The 21395-nt window shown below is 35.5% G+C and overlaps 1 protein-coding gene across 1 annotated transcript in view; it reads right to left on the bottom strand.

Moving 5' to 3' along the window:
- Positions 1–6737: 6737 nt before the first annotated feature.
- Positions 6738–21395, bottom strand: part of LOC123322436 (cytoplasmic polyadenylation element-binding protein 2) — a 70272-nt gene continuing 55614 nt past the window's right edge. The window contains exons 4-7 of the mRNA XM_044910397.1: positions 18096–18412; positions 17825–18035; positions 12247–12539; positions 6738–10872 (exon numbers count right to left, since the gene is read on the bottom strand). Of these exons, the coding sequence (XP_044766332.1) occupies positions 10756–10872; positions 12247–12539; positions 17825–18035; positions 18096–18412 (938 nt within the window). The 3' untranslated portion in view covers positions 6738–10755. The remainder of the gene's footprint in view (positions 10873–12246; positions 12540–17824; positions 18036–18095; positions 18413–21395) is intronic.

The following is a 21395-nucleotide window of genomic DNA, read 5'->3' as shown; positions in this document are numbered from 1 at the left end:
TGCACATCGTAGCAGCTTGTTTCCAGTGGCCTGAATTCTTTTGATATGGCTCTTTGCCGCGAAACCCCAGGCAACTGATCCATAAATCAGTTGAGGCCTAGCAACGGCTTTGATTATCTTCAATTTTGTCTCTTTCGACATGTGGCTTCTTCTTCCTATAAGAGGATAGAGTCTATTCATCGCTGCTTTCGTTTTGTCGATTGCTTGTTTGATATGACTTTTCCAAGTAAGTCCTTGGTCAAGCGTTATTCCTAAATATTTAGCTTCATTTTTCCAGTCGATTTCTTCGCCGTCAACATCCAGTTTCGTTGTGGGTCGCAGTCTTCTCTTCTGTAGTAATATTGCTTGGCCCTTTTGTCCATTGAGCTTGATTTTCCACTTTATGCACCAGTCATTTGTTTCGTCAATCGTCTCTTGTAGAACTAGTTCTATTACTTCTGGGTTACGGTGTCGAGTTGCTATGCCTGTGTCGTCAGCATATAACGATAGCATGGTTCTTGGATTCTTCGGAATATCGTGAATGTATATGTTGTACAGAAGTGGCCCAAGTACTGACCCTTGGGGTACTCCAGCCTCTATATCTCCTGTTGATCAACTATAATCACACACAACTACAAAATATAAGAGAGAATCATACCATTATATTCCTCCAATTAGAATGGAATTTATTTGAAGGAATTGACCTTGACTGCGGAGGGTACAAAAAGGTGGTTAATGATTTGATCAGATGAAAAGAGAAAAAACAAGAGTGAGAAAAGTTTTGAACACAGTGAAAGTTGTAGAGTTAAAAAACTAAACTCTTCCTGAAAAATCTGTTAGTTATTGATATAGTCAAGACCCATGCCCTTGGAATTGGTCAACGAAATTAGAGCTGTGTCGATGCCCTTAGCACATACAAAAAAAGGAGAGTATTTCATGTGAACCTTTCTCAATAATGACCTATCCAAAAAAAAGTTTGTAGTTATAATTTTCCTACTGAAACTGTGGCTATATTGAATCGACTCAGGACTGGTTATGGTGATTTGAGCATCATGCTCTGAATGGAATTCTTTTGAGAACTAAATATGTCTGTGTAGTGTAGAAGAGGAACCTATAAACCACTATATTAGTAGTAATTTCAGGGTAGTTTTCAATGTGTATATATGATCTTTCAGATAGATCGTTAAGTTCATTCAAAAAAAGTAAATGTGTTTTACTGTCTTTTCCTCGTATTTTTCTTGTTTTTTTCAGATGGTTTGCGGATTCTCCTGGAATCGACATTAAAAAGACGGAAGAAGATGTCCTTCGATAGGGATATATGTTGGAAAATAACAAAATTATGAGTTGGCCATATTTAGTCGAATTTGTTACAAAAGGTATCAAAAATGTCATTTTTGATATTTCTACTCGAGCTTCACAAAAAAATGCGGGAAAACTACCCCGAATTAGCTTGTCTACAGAATGTTCGATTGTAGTGTAACAACTTCAATATATCAAGTCATTCATTATCTTCAAATTTCGCCTGACACTTCTAAGATTTCCGAAGTAGATCTCTTGTGACAATGTCTCCCCACAAATACTATCAAGAAAATATGAATGTTTCACATCATGATTCAATGTATTGTTCCGAAACCTATATTAGATGCTTTCATCGGAAATGTCCGATGAAAGTATCTGATATAGGCTCCGATTTCAACCCAATGGGGTTGAAAATCTTCAGAAATATACCCTTGAGTTGTCAGACTTCTTATTCGGGATTTTTTTGTTATATTAACATTTGTTTATATGATTCACTTTACATGGAAATTTATGCCACCTTTTGTAACAAATTCGACTTAATATGGCCACTCATAATTGGCAAAAATTCAACGAATCATCCAGATTTTGAAGCATACGGGAAAAAAATTGATTTTCCATAAAAAGCTCAACGTTTGGTTTAATTAACAATTGTTAGGTTACTGAGTCTATTAATATTCAAAAAAATTATCCTACCAGGACCATAGCCAACTGTCAAATCTGCCAAATCTCAGAAGAAATAAAAGAAAAAATACTTTAAATCGGCTGCATCGAGCTCCATAAAATTTTCAGATTTATTACTAGAGTTGCCCTTTCAGAATTTTCATTACAATTCCATTTACGGTTATTGTTATTGAGAGATAATCCACTCGAAATGTGACTATCGAAAAATTTCCAAAAAGATGGAATCAATTGAATAATCGTCAAGACCGAACGGCTGCATCGAGCTCCATAAAATTCTCAGATTTATTTAAACCCCTGGTTTGCAATAGGATCAAACCGTTGCATGCAATTAAAACTTGAATTTTCAGTATGCCATAAAGCTTTACATCCGATGACGATGCCACAGATCTTTTGCTTCCAGCTTTGATTCAATGTTGACCAAACTGAGATATTAAGTATACTCTCACGATACTTTACCATGAAATTGTTCCATTTTTAACTCTTTCTTGAGGATAACGCCTCCCAGCTCTTGTAAAATGGCAAGTCAATGTTTTCGAGATATCCTTGTGTTGGAGAATCATCTCCCATAAGTATATTGGCTCATACTTATTGAAAATGGAAAAAAAATAACACTCACTGCCTCACCTCATTGACAATTTTTGAATAATGTGAAATTATAAGTTCCAGTGTTACTATTGGATAAACCAAATGGGTCAGTTTTTATTGGTTATTAAATTTTACATCAAATTTATCACAAGGTGTTGAATTATAATGGATTGCATACTATTGAAGAACATACATCACCAAAGTCCCTTTCCTTATGTTCTCTATACGAAAATGCTCAACCCCAGGTTTAACTAACACTAACCGTAGATATAAGGACTCCTATTCCATCTTTCGGGAAAATCCCTCACTAAATTTAGGACGATGTAGTGCTGAGAGAATTCTTCCAGGACGTCGAAAAAATTGAAACCAAAGCAGTGCCATCGCAAGGTGTTTCTAGGAAATCTTATCCAGTTCTACCACAAATAGTATCTTTACTGTTACCTTCACTTGGAATTCTCATATATCGATACATATTTTTTCATTGATTCACTACCCGTAATGCGACGTAAGCACATACTCAATTTTGGCAGCCACGTGTTCTGAGGCTCGATTCTAATAACAAAATTCATGGTTGAGTTACATCCCTGAGCAATCGTCTAAATCGATTAGAAATGATGTAGTTGAGCTCAACCTATATTTTTATTATTGTTGGTGTGACCTTGTTTCGATTTATTTTTACACAACGTTATTCGCTTTATTTTTAGTCTTTCTCACACTATTTTCAACAAGAACCCTGCTCCTGGCGCTGACAATAAACATATCGCGTCCAAAGGTAATCAGATCGTGACATTTTTATGTGATGAAAGTTTTTACATTTTCCTCCATTCATTTTTCAATCCTTTGAGTGCGTCACACTGAGAGGAAAGCTTTTAGCTCAGAAAAGACAATTCTTTTCTCCAGAAGAATATTTCCCTAATCAGAATCTATCATAATGAAAAAATCTTTCTTCATTCATGTTCAATTTCAGAAGTCATTCTGACACATTCACCTATAATTCAAAATTCAATGGTCCATTTCTTGTTGATTTTCCCAGGAAAGTAAATATAATCATGCAGATTTTGGAAAAAATTAAAAGCTAGATCTCCAGATGTTACGCTAGAGTTTTTATGAATTAAAAAATTAAACCCTGAAATACTAGAGGATCAGGATGTGAACTTGTCGAATCTAACATTTGTTAGATTAGAGTACATTTTTGTTCTACATTATTTTAGTTTGCTCAGAGATTGTGAGAGCTATTTCACTTAAAAATTGAAATAATATGAAAACGAATAGGCAGATTCAGAAAAGCTTGTATTTATTATATTTCGGAACAACAGTTTGATCCTGATTCAAATTCCAAGAGTAATGGTATAGAGCTGAAGCTGGGGAAGAATTGATATCGGATTTTTTTTAATTCAGAGGATCCCATCTTGAATAATGAGACAATTTTTAACATTAATTCCATAGTATCAGTAAGTGAACAGATCACTACTCCGAAATAAAAATTTTTTTGGAATTTATTATATTCTTGGGATTCGCAATTAATATCTACCCCTAGATATGCCAAAAAGACTAACATCCAGTTTCATAATCAAATTTACACTTTAAGCTTAAAGCTTCATTGACCGTCATTTTTAGTAAGGTTAAAGGAAGTTTTAAAATTAAAGGGACTTTAGGTTTGATTTTAAAACCGGCCTCAATTTATTTTATCCGGTACAGTAATTTCCTCAAGACATTTCTTGATACATCGCTGGAACTTTGTCTCTGGTCACACAAGACTAAATGGCTTTCCAGGTAGTTGTGGGGTGTACTTTTCAAGAATAGAGCATATGAAGTAGCTTAGTGGTATTTGGAAGAGATATATATGTAATTGCAAAAATAAATAAGCTGGTGGAAAGACTTACTCAAGATGATGAAAGAGATTTCTGGCCTATCTGGTATTATTATTATCATTATTCTGGTGAATAAGCACACGATCAATAGATGGTGCTCTCCTTATCCAATCAAAAAATTAGCGATGAATGATAGTGTATTGATATGAGCTCCTTTTTGTTATTTGCTTTTTCATTGTGTTTATTAGTTCATTACTTACATACTGATTTTATAGTATTATGGTTTGATAAAATGGGACTATCATGGATTGCCTTACAGAGCTGGGCAAACATGGCACTCCTAGGAGAGTACCCTTACGTGAAATGCATGCAAACTTATTTGAAATGAAAAACGACAACAAATAAACCTAATTTCCTTTAGTTCAGTTCTGTTTGTCACAACGTTCTTTCCCCAACAATTTCCCAACAAAGCAACTTCTATTAGTAGATTAGAACCCAAAAACGAAATTCTGGTTTTAATCTAATGTGTCAAATTAAAATGAGGGAGGATATACCTGAAAACATAGATCTCGTAGATTACCTTTTCGCCCTTTATTACTTATAGGATGATTTTTCTAAGAGAGTATCCGATTAAGATACAGACTACTCAAAGTTAACTATGCATGTAGATGAAAAGTATATATTCCTCAAATCCCAAACTTTTCAAAACGTACGTTTTGAATGCATAACGTTATGCATTCTCTACAAATATTGGTTGAACCATTTGTTTAATACAGAGGGAATGGTATTATAGAGGCTGTATGAAATAATTATTATTCTATAGGTATATTATATTATTCATAATATATTATTATATATTATATTATCATTACACGCTAACTTGATATTCTGTACGTTATTTCAACAGACAAGGTGAAGATTTTTTAAGAAACTGCTTAAGTACACAGTTATTACATCCAGAGCATCCAGAACTTTTTATTTTTTCGACAAAATCAATGAATTGGCATACGTGAATTGTAGCTGGAAAAAATTTAGTGCTGATAATCGAGGATAACGAAAAAGGAGGGTAGATTACAATTTTCACAACCCTTCAACTTCCTCCGAACCTCTAAATGACCAGATAACCAAACGTGAATTAGATAACATTGTTATGAATTGATATGAATTCTCTGGGCAGTTTATTTATTGTACATATCTCTGATATAGGTATACAGGGTGAGTCTTTGACTCGCACAAATATTTTAACAGGAGATAGATTCTTGAGGTCAAAAGAAACACTTATTTCCTATACTATTTTCGATTCGGCCCTGATAAAAAAATATAGCCATTTTAGGTTTTCATAATGAGCTATGCCACCCCTGGAGAAACAAAATTCCCTTCAGAAATAAATCTATGACATCTGTGGATCTTTTAAAGAGAGTTGCATTCAGCTAAATTACCCAATTTTCCGAATATCACAGATATTCTTCATTTTTGAACATCAAATTACTCGAAAACGACACATTACACCAGAAAATATGAAGAATATAATATGATTTTACAAAACGTTCAACTTAGTAGCAGTTTAGTTGGCTTCTTTAAATATTTGGTATTATTATGGTACGTAATGGTCATATCTTGTGTTCGAAAAAAATTAATCAAGTAAATGAAAAACTATATTCCGAAATTCATTTCACTCGATAAAACCGTTTGTGAGATAGAACTAAAAAAACATTTTTCATGGTTTTTCAACAGCATGTATCTTTTAAACCGAGCCGATTCGGAAAAATTGGTTTGGAAAAAAAGTGTTTCTTTTGACCTCAATATATAGGTACTGTTAAAATATTTATACGAGTCAAAGACTCACCTTGTATGAAACTAGTGTCCTTAGGTAAATTAATGATAAACATTCTGTTAGTAGATAACAGAATGCTTATTTTATACTTGCAAATATATTCTATTTTCGAAAATTTTTTCCTAGGATTATTATGTTTAATTTTTTCTCTGTTATGTTCTGGAGAAATGGTTGTATCAGAATAATTACAAATATTTGAAAAGGTTTCAATGAAAAATCGTGCAGAACTGGGTTGAACACTAACAAAAATATAATTATTTTCGAAATAATAGGAGCTTTCACCATTCCACCCTTTCATTTATGTATAGTTGAATACTGTTCACTGTATAAATATGGAGTTCAAGTATTTTGTTTGCACATCTGCAAATCTGGTGGTTTATTCCAGAAGAATGAGGTAGAAATCAACTTTGGGTGTTTCATTTGTTGTGGATTTTATATTAATCCACATTTATTACGTTACTTATGAAAACATTCAATGATCGATATTTGTTTGATGGAATATATCAAGATAAGGTAAGGGGTTAAGAGGGTTGAATAATTCAAAGATGATTGTTAGAAGGTTCTATAACAGCAGTTTATCAAATAAATACAAATTGACATTATTTTATATAATATTTATATAAAACATAAAGTCTGATATCTAACAAAATGGTAAACAAGAAACTTCCCTTTTGAAGTTCACAAATCTTATCTCAAATCGCTAACAAACATACAAAAGTGTATAAAATAATTATAAAAACAATTTAAATATTCTTCAGTAATAACGCATTACAAAAAATATAATTAATCTACTTTGGTGCTAATCAACAGTCTGTAATCTGTTCGGACAAAAACCGACAAGACCAGAGGACTAACAATGCAGTTAGGTTCTGAAATGATTCGCTATAATCAGTGGCTGGCCAAATGTTCAATAGTAAACATTCCGATTGATACATATCATCAAATAAAACCTTTACAGACTAGATTTCAATACCATGCGAAAAAAATTCATATATACACCTCGTAACCATACAAATATTCAGCAGATTATTCATTTAGTATAAACTCAAGACATGTAAAACTATAAATCAAGAAATTCTACATTGTGAGTTGATGAGGATACATAGCTGCAAACTCAATCAGCCACTGGCTATAGGTGTGTAAAATTTTCAATCGAGCTTGATCAGGTTCATGCTCCATATATTGCACTAAAAGGTAACTATAACCATACTGGGTATAAATGAGGGGATAAATTTCAACCGTATATCCCTCGCTTTCAAAATTAAAAGATATCCTTGAGTTAATATCTCCTAGATAATAATATATAGACATAATTATAACAAATTGCAGTAAGTTAAACGTTATTCACTTTCCATCTCAGTGCACTGAAAATATGAAAGCAATGTTGATACACAAATAATAGGATTATTCTAGAGTTACGATAACCATATCCTCCTAATTGAGGCTCTTCATCACACATAAAACACAAAAACAACGAGACAATAAATAGAAATAAAAACTCTCAACTTTAAACACCAAATATTCCCTAATACAACATTTAATAGAATACGAAATAATCACGAACGTATTTGATAGTTACCATGAAAATATACGATGAAAAAATAATTCTCTAGGGATTTTCCGATAATAAACGTCAGTTCTTCAAGAGCCCTCTTGATGTTCCAAGGCGATATGGCCGTTTTAATGATAACAAAACGTGTCGAAATAGGCTAGCATAAGAATGAAGCTATTGTCCTCAGTTTATCCTCAATCTTTGCAAACACTCAAACGATTCGACCAACTTAGCAAAATCGAATAAAAAACTCTAGATGAATTGGTTAAATAAAGTTAGTTCGGTAAATAAGAACTAAATTATATCAAAGTCTGACTTCCACTCAATGTTAGTGGTGAGTTTAGTCGCAGGGGAAGGTCAGTTTTATCACACAGACTTTTTGGGGGGTACATGACTAGTAATTTCATCAGAGTTTTCACACAGACGATGAGGAAGGTACATATTGAAAACTAATGGATAGAGACAGACGACGTAGTAGCACACGTATGAAACATCGCTTACAAAATTGGTTTTCATCGGCAAATTCAAATTGAACCAAGCATTGAGCCAGTAATCTCATCATACAGTCTGTCAAGTCGCATACAAATAACTACTTTTTCAAACCACCTATATTTCTATATTAATGATATTCAGTACATCCTAGCTGATTCACGATTTTTCCTGGAGACATTACATCAAGTCTAATGATGAAAATACGTCGTTCGAGAAACCGTTACGATTTTTTTTCACGTGAGGAATCTGATTTTTTCTTTCCTCTTCTGTGCGATTCGATTCTTACGTTCGAATGACGTGACTGGGTATATAGGTTGAGTAAAATAAAATTCCAAATGATGTCGATCTAAATTTATGGGGATATCCTATTGTTTCATTGGTCAATCAATACTAGAAGGCTTAGCGAAAATTGGTATATACTTTTAAAGATATGGGACAATACATTTTCCTACTTTTCTCTTTCCATCCGCATCTATATCATTTGTCGGATATTGACTAATATTTATAATCGAGAAAATATGCAAATGGCCGTGATATAAAAATTTCCTACTTATACTTGAATTTAGAAAATTTAAAAAAGACGATCGCTGCTAAATTCAAATTCGTGACGTTAAAAGTGGACGAAATGCATCCCATATGACCATCAAGTTGTTAATTCGGTAGCAGCAATTTGGGACAATCGAGAATATTGTCTTAATCGAAAGAATTCCTGTTACAAAGTTGAAAACAATAATACCGATAGTAGAAAAGGGGTGGGGGTTTAGACTTTACAAAACCGTCATCATTTATTTTGTACCATTTTCATGATGGTCGCACGGCAAACGGCAATGTGCATTTTCGAATCCGTGCTCCTATATACATAATTATCTAAGAAAATTTCACTTTAATTAGTTTATAATAATGAAGATCAATAATTACGTTACAAATAGATAAACCTTTACAGTGCCCCTCTAGGCGTAGCTATTTTATTGCACACATCAAACATTACTTTTCACCAGTTATAAAATGTAGTATAAAAATTCAAATTTTAAAAATACAAAGTTCCAGAATAGTGATATTGTTCACGCACAGACACACTATCACACGAAAACATACAAACACCCAATAGGCAAACAAGCAAACTCTCTCCCTAACAAAGAGAAACAATTATCGAATGTCAAATTCAATTCATTTTAACGGAATAACAATTCTGAATATTGAAAACAACGTCAACAGGACTACGAGTCAGGAAGTTACACTTTCAACAATTCTTTGCCCAGCAAATTTTGATTCTGTTCTTTAATTATGTCTTTGAGAATCTCATGCTTGTGTGCCTCTTCGATGTTGGCTGTTTACCGTCCGATTAAATGAAAAAATTCCAAAAACAGGTAGATAGTAGAAGTGTGAGCACTAAGCGGAAAGCGACAGTTGTTAGTTGAGTAATGAGAAGAGCAGAACAGGGCTGGGCAGGACTATAAAAGAAGAGGTTTTTCAGGTACTCGGCGCTAATACTGAGTGTCTCGAAAAATTCTTTCATTTCATCCTGTATCCGATACAGAACAGAGACTCGATCCTGGCCGAGGGAAGGTTACAGGAAGGGGAGAAAGAGATCCTAAAAGGGCAACAGTCAAAAGCGTGCAATAGTACTCTTCAAAATATAGCTCTGATTTAAACATCAATCCTGAATTTCCAAGGCTATCAACCGTATTTTAGGATGAAAAACGAAACACTTGAGGTCTCCCTCGGTTGTCATTACCAGCATTAAATTGCGATTTGTATTTCGTTTTTAATCATAAAGCGACACACCCCAAAGGCTGATTTTGAATATTAAAATATTTCCATCAGAAGGCTGACACGATCTAAGCGAATTATCACCAGGTGGTGATAATTCACATTCCCAAAACTTTTCTTTTGCCCGTTTGGGAACGTGAAAAATCGATGTGGGCTGGCATGCGCAACACCCCTATCCCGTTTCCAGGAACGGGCGAGGGCTAATGAAAGATCCAAAAATATCGTATTCTGAATGAAATGGAAGAACTTTTGTTGACGTCCTGTAAATTTTGTCACCGTAAATGGGAAGTAGTATCATCTGCCCAGCATATGCTGACGGCTCTTGATTAGACTAGTATATACAATACCCTGAACAATATCGTCAATTTTCCGGATAAGCGTCCTTCCGGATAGAGTACGAACGCGTCAATATGGGGTGGCAACAGAAAATGTCACATGCACATTGAAAATTAATTCCTTTTCGCAAGGAACTGATTCGAACACACCTGATTTTTTTTCTGGTAACGTGTCATGAGAGATTTCCGTGCTGCCAACCGAAATACCTCAAATCTTGACGCGAAAGAAAAGATTACTGTTTGCTTCATGGTTACAACATATATATGTATGTAAGTAAGTATGTAAATTTTTAAATATGTATTTATAATTGCTACTAGTAATTATGCCTATATGTTGGACAGCCCTCTTTCGCCAGAAAAATAGTATGGTAATAAGCTAAAAAGGACGTTCAGAGGACTGCTTTGAGCTCTCTACCGTTAACACCAGCGAAACGGTACGGCCCTTGGTCTATCCGCTCCTTCTTTCACTAATGGCTTATGGAATTCCCTTCCTGGTCTAGAGTGAATTGTCGCCCAGCAATGTTCACAGTAATACTGCAACAGGAATATGTCTCAACAATATAGTTCGATAATAAGATAAGACCAGTCGCAGAAGGTAGATGTTCAAAAATACTCGTGAAACTTTTCATGGACACAGCGTCAATCAAAAACTGAACGTAATCAACATACTAATACCCTGTTGTCGCCTGAAATTCATATAACGATCAACAAGATGATTTGAAAAGCAATTTCATACGTTGAATGGCTCGAACTAATCCTATTGGAGCAATAACGAGTATCTCAGTATGAATTTAAAAATCCAGTGGAGGCTTTGCCCTGATCTCATTGTCCATAGAAGATTACACGAAATTTTTCCATTTCATTAAAATTTCTGAATTGGATAGAAAGTTCTTTCGGTCTAAGCTCTAAAACATACCCTTGTAGGTACTTAGAATTACCTATGTAGGTAATCCAAGAATAGTTCGTGAATAATAACTGGTCGATTAGATATATTCAAATAACAACTGGTCTTCGGTGAGCCATTCTAACCCGCAGGAGCTTTGAATCCTTGAAGTAAGCTCCTGTAGGCCTACCAATGGCTATTTGTCAAGTAAGATTTGGCGAGTTGAAGGTTTCATTTCACTGGAAACAAATGCAACGGTAACGTATCGCACAATTTGAGAAGATCTCTGTTTAATGAAGACAATTTCAGTGGAATATATTATGATGATGCAGTACTCCTTATGTTGCTAGCTAACCTAGATGCATCTTGGCTGATTGGGCATCCTCCATGAACCTTATCGGTAGGTAAAGACTAATCTGAAACTGTTTCGAATGTCCTAGTAACTGTAGAAAATTGCTTACTCTGATCACGTGTTGACACAAGCATGAGTCTGTGAACTTAGTAACCTAACATTCCAGCCAATGATCTGTGGTACTTCTACTAGGCTTCAAGGCTTCTAGATCACTCAGAGTGATCTATTTAACCTAAATCCAAGAGAGCACGTTTGGCATCAAATCCTTCATACCCATAGACCAAGACCTGAAATGCTTCAACAAGTCCTGGATATATTTGGTGAAAACCATGAAGGCAATATGCCAAGCAGTTATTGGTGCAAGTGGAGGTATTTGGTAATCTTTTACTGAAGAGTTATTGGGGCAACTCAGATGAAATTCTTGAAATCTCTGCAGAAAACAATCACAGCAAATGAAATTTTCATGACTAGTTGTTATTCAGTGAAATTATACCAGTTATTCATGTGAAATCATCTGAAATAATGGCCGAAAGAACTTTCTCGAAATTATCAGAATGTCAGGGTGATATGTCTATAAAATTTCCATCTCGGAGCTGTTTGGAAGCTCTCGTGGGCCAGAGACATATCCCCATTATTCGTAAAACATCTTTGACCCTTAAATAAAAGTACGTACCTGCAAACATGTGACATTCGCACAGAAGAAAGGAGCGAACTTTCCTCCACAACGTTGACCTTGACATTCGTCGCACATTTGATCATCTAACACATACGGCTTAACCTCTACCCTCTTATCTATGTCCCCATGTTGGAGTTGGACAAAACGAGCGCTGATTGCTGCTATGTAACTCTGCTGATTGCTGAACGCTACCCTTCCAGCTCCTTTGGGATATTTCAGTTCCGGATCTGTGTCGATGCCAGCATAACACACTCCTCCGTATAATCTGTCCATAATCATAGCCAATTCCACTGAAAAATGAGGCAAATTATTTTCTGAATGGACGTCACCGCTTCGTCCTCAAACACTCATAAAATTTTCGCGAATACCAGAGGTCTTGTAAAACCTACGGCCTAGGGAATAGAAGAACTAATAATAGCAACTAATGACCACTCAAATGGAATTATGATAAACTGAATCTAAATTCGACATTCTTCATCTTCTGCTCACATGATTCAGCACAAATAAGTGAAGATGCAGTATTTTTTCATGTTTGTCCATCCCACAATAACAAGAAAGAAGATTTTACATAACATCAGACTGCAAAGCAGTCCTTGACTCTCCATTAGTTTGGTCTGGGAGTGCCAGATGTCACTCAACGTACTTGGAGTAGAAAACCCTGTCAACTTTCTCCGGTCGATCAGTTGGCAAGACAATGGGGGACAATCCCTTTATCAAATCAGAGCCATTTCGTGGTAACCCAACCAGCCATCAACCTCTTCCTGCGTCCAAGAAGGTACTGAGTAGCTGCTTCACCTGCTTTGTGATTGTGAGGCTATCTATCAAAAGAGGCTAAGACATATTTGCTCGTGGTTCTTGAAACCAAAACAAGTTATGGATTAAGCATCGAGAAAAGTAGTGAAGTTCATTGAGATTTTGCTGCCTGACTGGCAAACAGTGCGGGGTTGCACAATAGATTTTTAGGACTAAGGACTAGCAGTTTGCGATGTTTGCATGTCCTTATCCTATACTCTAATTTTATCTGATATAATATTAGTTTTCGAGGGATCTATTTAGAATGTCATCTATTGTCAGAATAACATTATTTAGTAGCTCCAGTATATTGAGAAATTGCGCACTTATCACGCCTAAAGGTTATACAATATCCATCGAATGAATGGTAATGTTAATGTCAGTGTTTTGGGGTTTGAGGTCAGTCTATTCCAAGATAACTGAATTTTACATTACTTTATATCGTATGTGGACATGCATTTGAGTTCATCTCTCAAAATTATCATGAGTGAAGAATAGTTTCCTTCGAAGATAAAACTATCTAAACGAGTAGTGAAGAATAGGACGCTCTACTACATCATTTCGAACCGAAAAACCTTCTTTTTTCCTGGTTAGACTGACGATGGTATTCCAAATGGCAACAATGCAACTGTCGGCCAATTTATACTTGATTTGAATTCTGCACACAGACCAAACTAAAAACATGGCAGCATTACACCTGTCGTAGTTTGAAAATAGATGATTAACTGGAAATTGTCCAACTCTAGGCATCCAAGAATAGATTCGGACAACAGAGTATGCAATGGAACGAGTACAAATCGAAAAAGGATGGAGCATCATTATTTGGTTGCGAAAATATCCTGGAATTATTTCATAGATTAACACAACCTATGACGTACACGAGACATAATATTTATATTTCGGCTTTCGGAAGCACCTTTTAGGTTATGATGAAGATACGAAATATCTGAAAATCGCTCGTAACCGTGTGTTTTTTTTGGAACAAAGATACACACGTCTATATAACGTTCTTTATTTAGTTGATTGCTTATGCAATTCCAATTAGAACTCGGAAGTAAAGTTGAAGTTACCCCGTCCTTTAAAACAGTAAACGTTTGATAAGACTAAATAGGTAACAAATAATTGCAGTTCGCAAATTCAGTCATTCCAAGAACATCGCTCAGAGAATCCACTATTTACGAAAAAATAATTGAAATGCCAGTCACGATCGTCCATTGTGTATCATGAAAACAGAAATTCTTGCTTTGGATATCCATAATTACTTCTTCACAGGAACAGCAGAACAATTACTTCATTTCAAATTGATGGACAATTTGCTTTCATTCAATAGTTTTCACGTGAAAAATAAAGTGTACTGTATTGCAACCATAAAATTCTTTGAAATTCGAGGTAATTTTTCGAATTGATAAGTGAAGGTCATTTGGAGGATTTCATTTCCAGATCCAGTTAAGTTCAAATACTTTCCAGATTAATCCTAGGCATTTTTCACTTCTCAAGCAACAAATAGATCAAAATATATCGCGCAGTTTCCACAAATTCTGAATAATCCATAAAAAATGGTGGAATAGTTGATAATTATTAATAATCGCTATAATGGAGGAATGAAGAAAATTAAATTTCGGATTGGGACCTAGATTCTGGGGTAGATTTTAAGAAAAACCCAGTATCGAAAATATCTCATTTTCAAATGAGCAAAGTATGTTGATTATCACACGAGGAAAGAAAGTTACAATATACCTTGAAAAATCGCCTGTAATAAGAGATATATTTCTATTGAAAATGGAAAAAAAGAAAAAGTATAGTTAAATCTAACAAATGTAAAAATTTGGAAGCACAAACAAAAAATAATATGAATTATGTACAAATTTTTGTACCATTTTTTGTCTACGGATAATTTGCCAGATCTCAAGTTCAAACCACGCGTTTCCAAACAGCTTAATATGAATGATATTCACATTCTCACAATCTTCAACAAAAATAATTCACAGAATTGACAATCAGGTCAAGTAGAATAATTGTTACTTTGAAAAATAGTTTCTTTTCTCTCAAGAAAAGTTTTTCTTTTAATTCATTCGAATGATTCATTTATGTTACTGATGAACTATGAAGTACTCAATCTTGGAAGCTGTATATTTAGATAATGAAACATTTTTTTATATTCAGAGTAAAGAATCAATCTAACGAGTTAGTTTTGTTCATTGTTGACGAGGAAAAATTATTGTTATTCTACCAGACTCTATTCGCCTTTCAATGTGACACACTGTATCGCTGCATCGGCCGATAATGGTTGCTTTTTTGACAAGTTAGTATTCGAAAATTCAAATTTAAATTCTTTAGTTCGTTTTATGCAGAGGGGTTCGCTTAAGTGGGATTTAGATTTGATAACATTCAAAGTGAATCACCAATCATGAAATAATCTCAGCTGGAATATAATTATATGTGCCTTCATTGCAATGAAACGTAACAAACGAATGTTAATATTTTTGAGTTCCTTTTCAATCATGAGATTATCGGTAAAAAAAATGAGGGATTTACATAACATCCCTTTGGGGGCACATCCAAAGTTAATCATATTCTTCTACGACTTTTCATTCGGTTATGTATTTATATTCCCACAACGCTGTTCTCAGTGATAACTCACTCATTCTTGCAAATTCTTATCAGTACAACTTTTTTCATTGATCACTTTCGACGTTAGTAGATGAAGAAAAAATCTCTATTCTCCCAAGATTTGTCTTCCAAGGTGATCAAATGAAGTGATGAGTATGGAAGTTTATCTAGATTAAAATGGTGACCTTCATATCAATGAAGGCTCATTTTCAAAATGAGTTTCATCAATGTGACCCCCTCATTTCAATGTTTATCGCTCAATAATAATTGTAAGCATGTCGCATGGATAGGATGAAACAGCATCATATTTAAACCTCCTCAGTGAGGTTGGTGAAGGAGTTCCTCAAGGAACCATAACAGTCCCTATTAAAAATAAAGGCCAATTGAACAAATCTCGCTGCTTGTCTGAAGACCCTCAGAACAACGAAGGGCGTTTAGAAAATGGTGTAATATATGGTTGAGTCAAGTAAAAAGTAACAGGATTATTTTTCGGAAAGATATGAGTGGTCCATACACGTTCGAATTCCTTTTGGAGCTAAAAATCGATTATTTGTGAGTCATCCTGGGTGGAAGATTGACAAACAAGTTGTTTACGTGCTACAATTGATGGTGGAAAATTTATTGTAGGATTTATTAGGGGGTATTTCCATCGTTTTGAATTCTTCTCTCCTTATTCAATTGTCCAAGATTGTTTTCGTTAATTATTATTACCATAATCGTGGTTCTCCCAAGAAAGAGGGTGGTACCACTGAGGAGTGCAAATTTTGTGAACCGATATTGTGTTGTGTAGGCTTTGATACTAAATCCTTAGGTACAGGGTACAGCATTTTGAATTTCTACCCAATATTAGTGGCTCACACCATTATTATTAGTTTGTTAGATTACTTATCTAACCTCAAAATATAACTCGAGACCTCGTAATCCTTAGGTGACGCTTCAAGCCATCAAGCTACGGAACTGCAACATCAAAACCCCTGATTTGTGATCGCAGCTGAATGATAACCTAGGTTAGGCTGATTCCTAACAGGTCAATCGTTTTCTTCAATTTTATGAAATGGGGATTCTTCGAATCAAATGCCTCAGGATTGATAGCACTACTAGTGGTTTGGTTGAAACGTAGTTCAGGAGGGAATTCCAACAACCCTCACAACAAGCACATACTCAACCTCCTCCGGTTGAGAAATAAGTATATGTAACCAATACATCAATGATGCAAAGGTGGCTTCTTTTCTACTTCTTCTACGCGCGATGCTTCCACCAGGCTGAGGCATTGTGGCTTATTGTCCATCAGCTTGTAGTTGGAGAAACTCACACTCTGAGAGACACCGACAGGAATGCCACAAGTTGACAGGGAGGAGGGTGTTGTGTTTACTGAAGTATTTTCCTTAGCTATTTAAGGTTGCTGCAGGTGAACAGAATATGTTCAACAGTTTCATCAGTACTCCTTCACCAGCGCGAACAAGAAGCAACCATTTTCTTTGAATGTTCATTGAACTGGCCAGGTGGCCAGTCTCTCATCTGTGTCCTCTCAAGGACCAAGAGTTTTTGTACTATTAAAGAAGTTCCAGAAAGATATGCAACACCGGTTCCGCACCAGGTTCACAGCAATTCCTCTCACTGGGCGTTTTCCTTCAGTTAAGAAGGATAAAGCTTGTGGCTGCACCCAGATAGCATCCCTATGTTCTGCGGAAACCTCTCCTGGTAACTCGAGCATCAAACCACCTGCCAGTACCCTCAAACCCGCTGGAGCTAGTATCTGTTTTTCACGTTTTTCGACACCTGATTCCAGAGAGATATTTTTTCCAAATCACGGAATCTCATGTTCAACTGTAGCGAAAATGGAAAAGAAATATCTTCCATATTTCCTCATTTCCATCCCAGCGAATGTGATTAGGAAAGCGTAATCATTGTGAAACTGGTCAAATATCAAGAGAGCAAAGAACTCATTATGGCCAAACAATGTGGGTTTCGAAGGTGAGCGATAATCTGGTGATCTCAAGGAATAAAGTATGAACTTTGGTGATTATTGATAACATATCGAGATCAGGATCCGAACACTTTTCTACCTGAAAGCGACTTCCTTTCGCCATTTCAATATCTTCAAGATGGAGTTATCTTATGTCATTGAAGTTCTTTTTCCCAAACAATGAAAGAGTGAAATATTTCCACTTACCAGCCTTCAGAGGACGTGGTACACCCCCTACAAAAACAGTCTTTCTCGGATCCAGCGGCATTGAAGCGTCCAACACGAAATCAGCATCGGACAGCCTCCAAGGACGTATTTGTACCGGTTTATCCTTTATAGTTGGAGATGATACGCACAAGTACAGCTTGTCTTCATCGGTGATACATGCATCAATGAGACTCTGAACGGAGTTCTCATCCTAAAAACGATCGACGCTCAAAACCTGCCCTCTGCGGTTCTGGCAACTGTCAAAACTCACCTGGAAAAGGAGGAATGCATAACCTTTTGGCGGGAAGTACGATTTGCTCTCTGCCTTATGGGGCCAATCCACGACCAATGGACCGAATCTTCTGAAGCTCGCGGTTATTTCATCCTCGTCGATGTCTGGAGGAAGACCACCTACGAAGACTTTCCGGGAAAACCTCTCACCTCCCTCGGAACCCTGCGAATGAGGCGAAGATCTGGATGGAGAACTGAGAGGTTGGGGGCCCCCCAAGGTGCTGTCCAGGTGGGTGGGCTCTTCGAGTAACACGGTTCCTGCCTGCTCGTCTAACCCTGGGAAATACGCTGACTTTCCTGGAAAGAAATTTTCAAATAAATAACCATCCATCCGATTTTAGCCATTCTTGAGGAGAAAGTCATTTTGTTCTATTGTGGTTGTATCTGAGGAATTTGTGTGTCTCCAACCCTCACAGTTTTCGGAAAACTGATTGAAATTTTCAGTTTGGAAGTTAACCATGAATTGGATCTGGCCATGTTCTCAATGTGCAAAACTCGTGGATATTGTTTATACAGAGAGTTCCAGAGAGTGTGAAGCAGAAAGAGGCAAATTTTATACAAAGGTAAATTATTTGGAAAATTATAAAGAGATCATAGTACCCGTAGCATTATCCTGGTTGTTATTCGTTTATTTATTATGGGAATTGTACAGGGTGATTGTTTATATTTCACTCAATAGCTATCTCAGTTAATAATTGGTGTTACAAAGACCTTTAAATGAGCAAATATAAAGTATTTTCAATGGGTATTCAGAATTCGGTGAAAGGAAATTCAAAAAAGGATCGTTAACCTAAGAATTTTATACAAACTGGTATTTTTTTCTCCTAATTAGTAGAGCTCTACCTTTTGTTTTCAAATACATGGTGGATCTTTGACTCGTACAAATATTTCAACAGAGTAGATTCTTGAGGTCAAAAGAAACACTTTTTTTCTAAACCGTTACTTCCGATTCGGCCCTGATAAAAAGATATGGCCACTTTCAGTTTTCGTAAGGAGCTGTATCACCCCTGGCAAAACAAAATTTCCTTCAGAATAACTAGCTAAATCTGTGTCACTACTCATCTGTGGGTCTTTTAAACAGAGTTGTATTCAGCCAAAGTACCCAATTTTTCAACTTTCACAGATACTTTATGATTTTTGAACATCAAATAACTCGAAAACGGCGCATTATACGAGAAAATATGAGGAATACTTTTATTTTACAAAACGTTCAAATATTCATAAGATAGCGTCTAACTTGTTTCAAGAGTTGGGTTCTTTGAATTTTTGGTAAGTGATATCTTGTGTTCGAAAATGATTCATCAAATTAATGAAAAATTATATTCCGAAATTCATTTCATTCGATAATACCTTGCGAGGTAGAACTAAAAATAACATTTTTTCATGGTTTTTCAACAGCCATCAACGGAACTAGACATCTTAAGGATAACTCAAATAAAATCATAACTTATTCTGTCTCCTTTCATCAATAGCAGTATGTGAATTTTGGGTGTATTCCTCAAAGTACAACTTATTGGTACTATATTTATTCATTGTCTCAAAAGGATTGAATCATCAGCTTCATTTTAATTTCAGGGAATATCCTATTTATGGAAAAATCGAAAGAAATCTTTACATTTCCATTTAAATTTCACGATGAGAGGAATTCAGAAAAATAATGGAATTCATCGCTTTTGCCCTGAACAGTATTCGGCATATGAATTTTTTAAGTTTTTTACACAAGCGAATTCTGAAAACGGACCTTCAGGGAATCAATTACAGTGTTTTGTCTTCGAATCTTTTCAGAAGAGGAAAATCGAAGAGAACTAGCCTGAGGGGCATGAAACGGTTTCATTCCATTCGTGACTGCAACTTCCTCTAATTCAGATCCCAATTGCTCAGTTTCAGGATTAATAGAACATTGCCGAATGCCTTTTGGCATTTCTGGCTGGCTTTTTTTCCGATGATAAACGTTAGAAATATACGGGCTCGAGTTTCGTGACTGGTAGGTTCCAAAAAGCGAATAAAGAAAATCTGCCAAGCTTTTTTTTGCGAACTTCGAGTCTTAATTTTATATGTTTTAGTTTGTTTGATTTAGGTCAACTATGAACCATTTTGTTCTATAATTTGTTGTCATTTTGAGGGTAGCTTTATAATGTTTCGCTTTTACAAGCCTTTGTCTTTATTGGTGGAAAACTCTTATAAGCGATTTTCACAATCTTCTCTTGATTAGGGAAATGTAATGCAAGAAAAGCATGGTATCAGATCCGGACTATAAGTTGGATGCATCAAAATTTTTCATACATGCTCCTGTAGTTTCTGGCGAGTCATTATATACTTGTGTGTTCTGGAGTTATGCTGATGGAAAACAACCCTTGTCCTGTGGGCCATTTCTTGTCAACAGCTAACTTCAAACGGTCAGATCCTTGACAGTAGAGGTCTGAATTCAGTTTTTGGCCATATGGAAACATCTGATATTAAATTATTTATAGCAGAACGTGAATGGACGTAAGTCATGGTTGGCCACCATTTGAACTGCTTCACCGTGCTTCGACCATATGGGTTTTGGCACAGTGCTGTCGTATGTCACCCATTTCTCATCTCTTAGAAACAAACCATTTGATAAATAGATAAAAGTTCGATCTATTATGTTTTTTGTGTCAGTTTGTGTGGCATCCAAACATCTAGCTCCATTTCGAATATAGCTTTCTGCAAATGGTTTGAAACCGTTTTATTGTTGATCTTTAGTTTCTTGGCGATGATACGATTGCTCATTTCGATTTTTTTGTTTGTTTTTTATCGATATTTTTGACTACCTGTACTGGGTGCATCATAAAATGCATAAAAAATGCCTGAACATAAGCGATGAAGCCAAAATTGCACGTTATTGGCTGTTACAATATCTGGACCATAAACATCACTCACACTGTCAGTGACTTGCCTCACATTTCCGTTGATATCAGAGAAAAACTGTAAAAAGTCTCGACTTTTCTATTTCTTGACTATTTCCAACACCCTGTAACTTACAACTGAATGGACCAAACAGAATCAAAAGAATTGTTTTCGTGCGAATTATATACTTCCCAACGAGCTTGGATAATAGACTTCTTGTTCCCTAACAGAAATTGATGAAAAAATTTTGTTAGAACTGGAGTGGGTCAGAAGAACATTTTGGATGAAAAAATTTTGCAAATTTTCAAGAAAATGTAACGAAATCATATATTCGCTGGAAAAGTTGGAAAACAGTGAGTTTTACATGCTTGTTCAAATTCATAACCATGTCGGTCACCCATCCAGGTAC

This window comes from Coccinella septempunctata, chromosome X (assembly GCF_907165205.1).
Source record: "Coccinella septempunctata chromosome X, icCocSept1.1, whole genome shotgun sequence".
Lineage (NCBI taxonomy): Eukaryota > Metazoa > Arthropoda > Insecta > Coleoptera > Coccinellidae > Coccinella > Coccinella septempunctata.
This window is presented reverse-complemented; position numbering and strand designations above follow the sequence as displayed.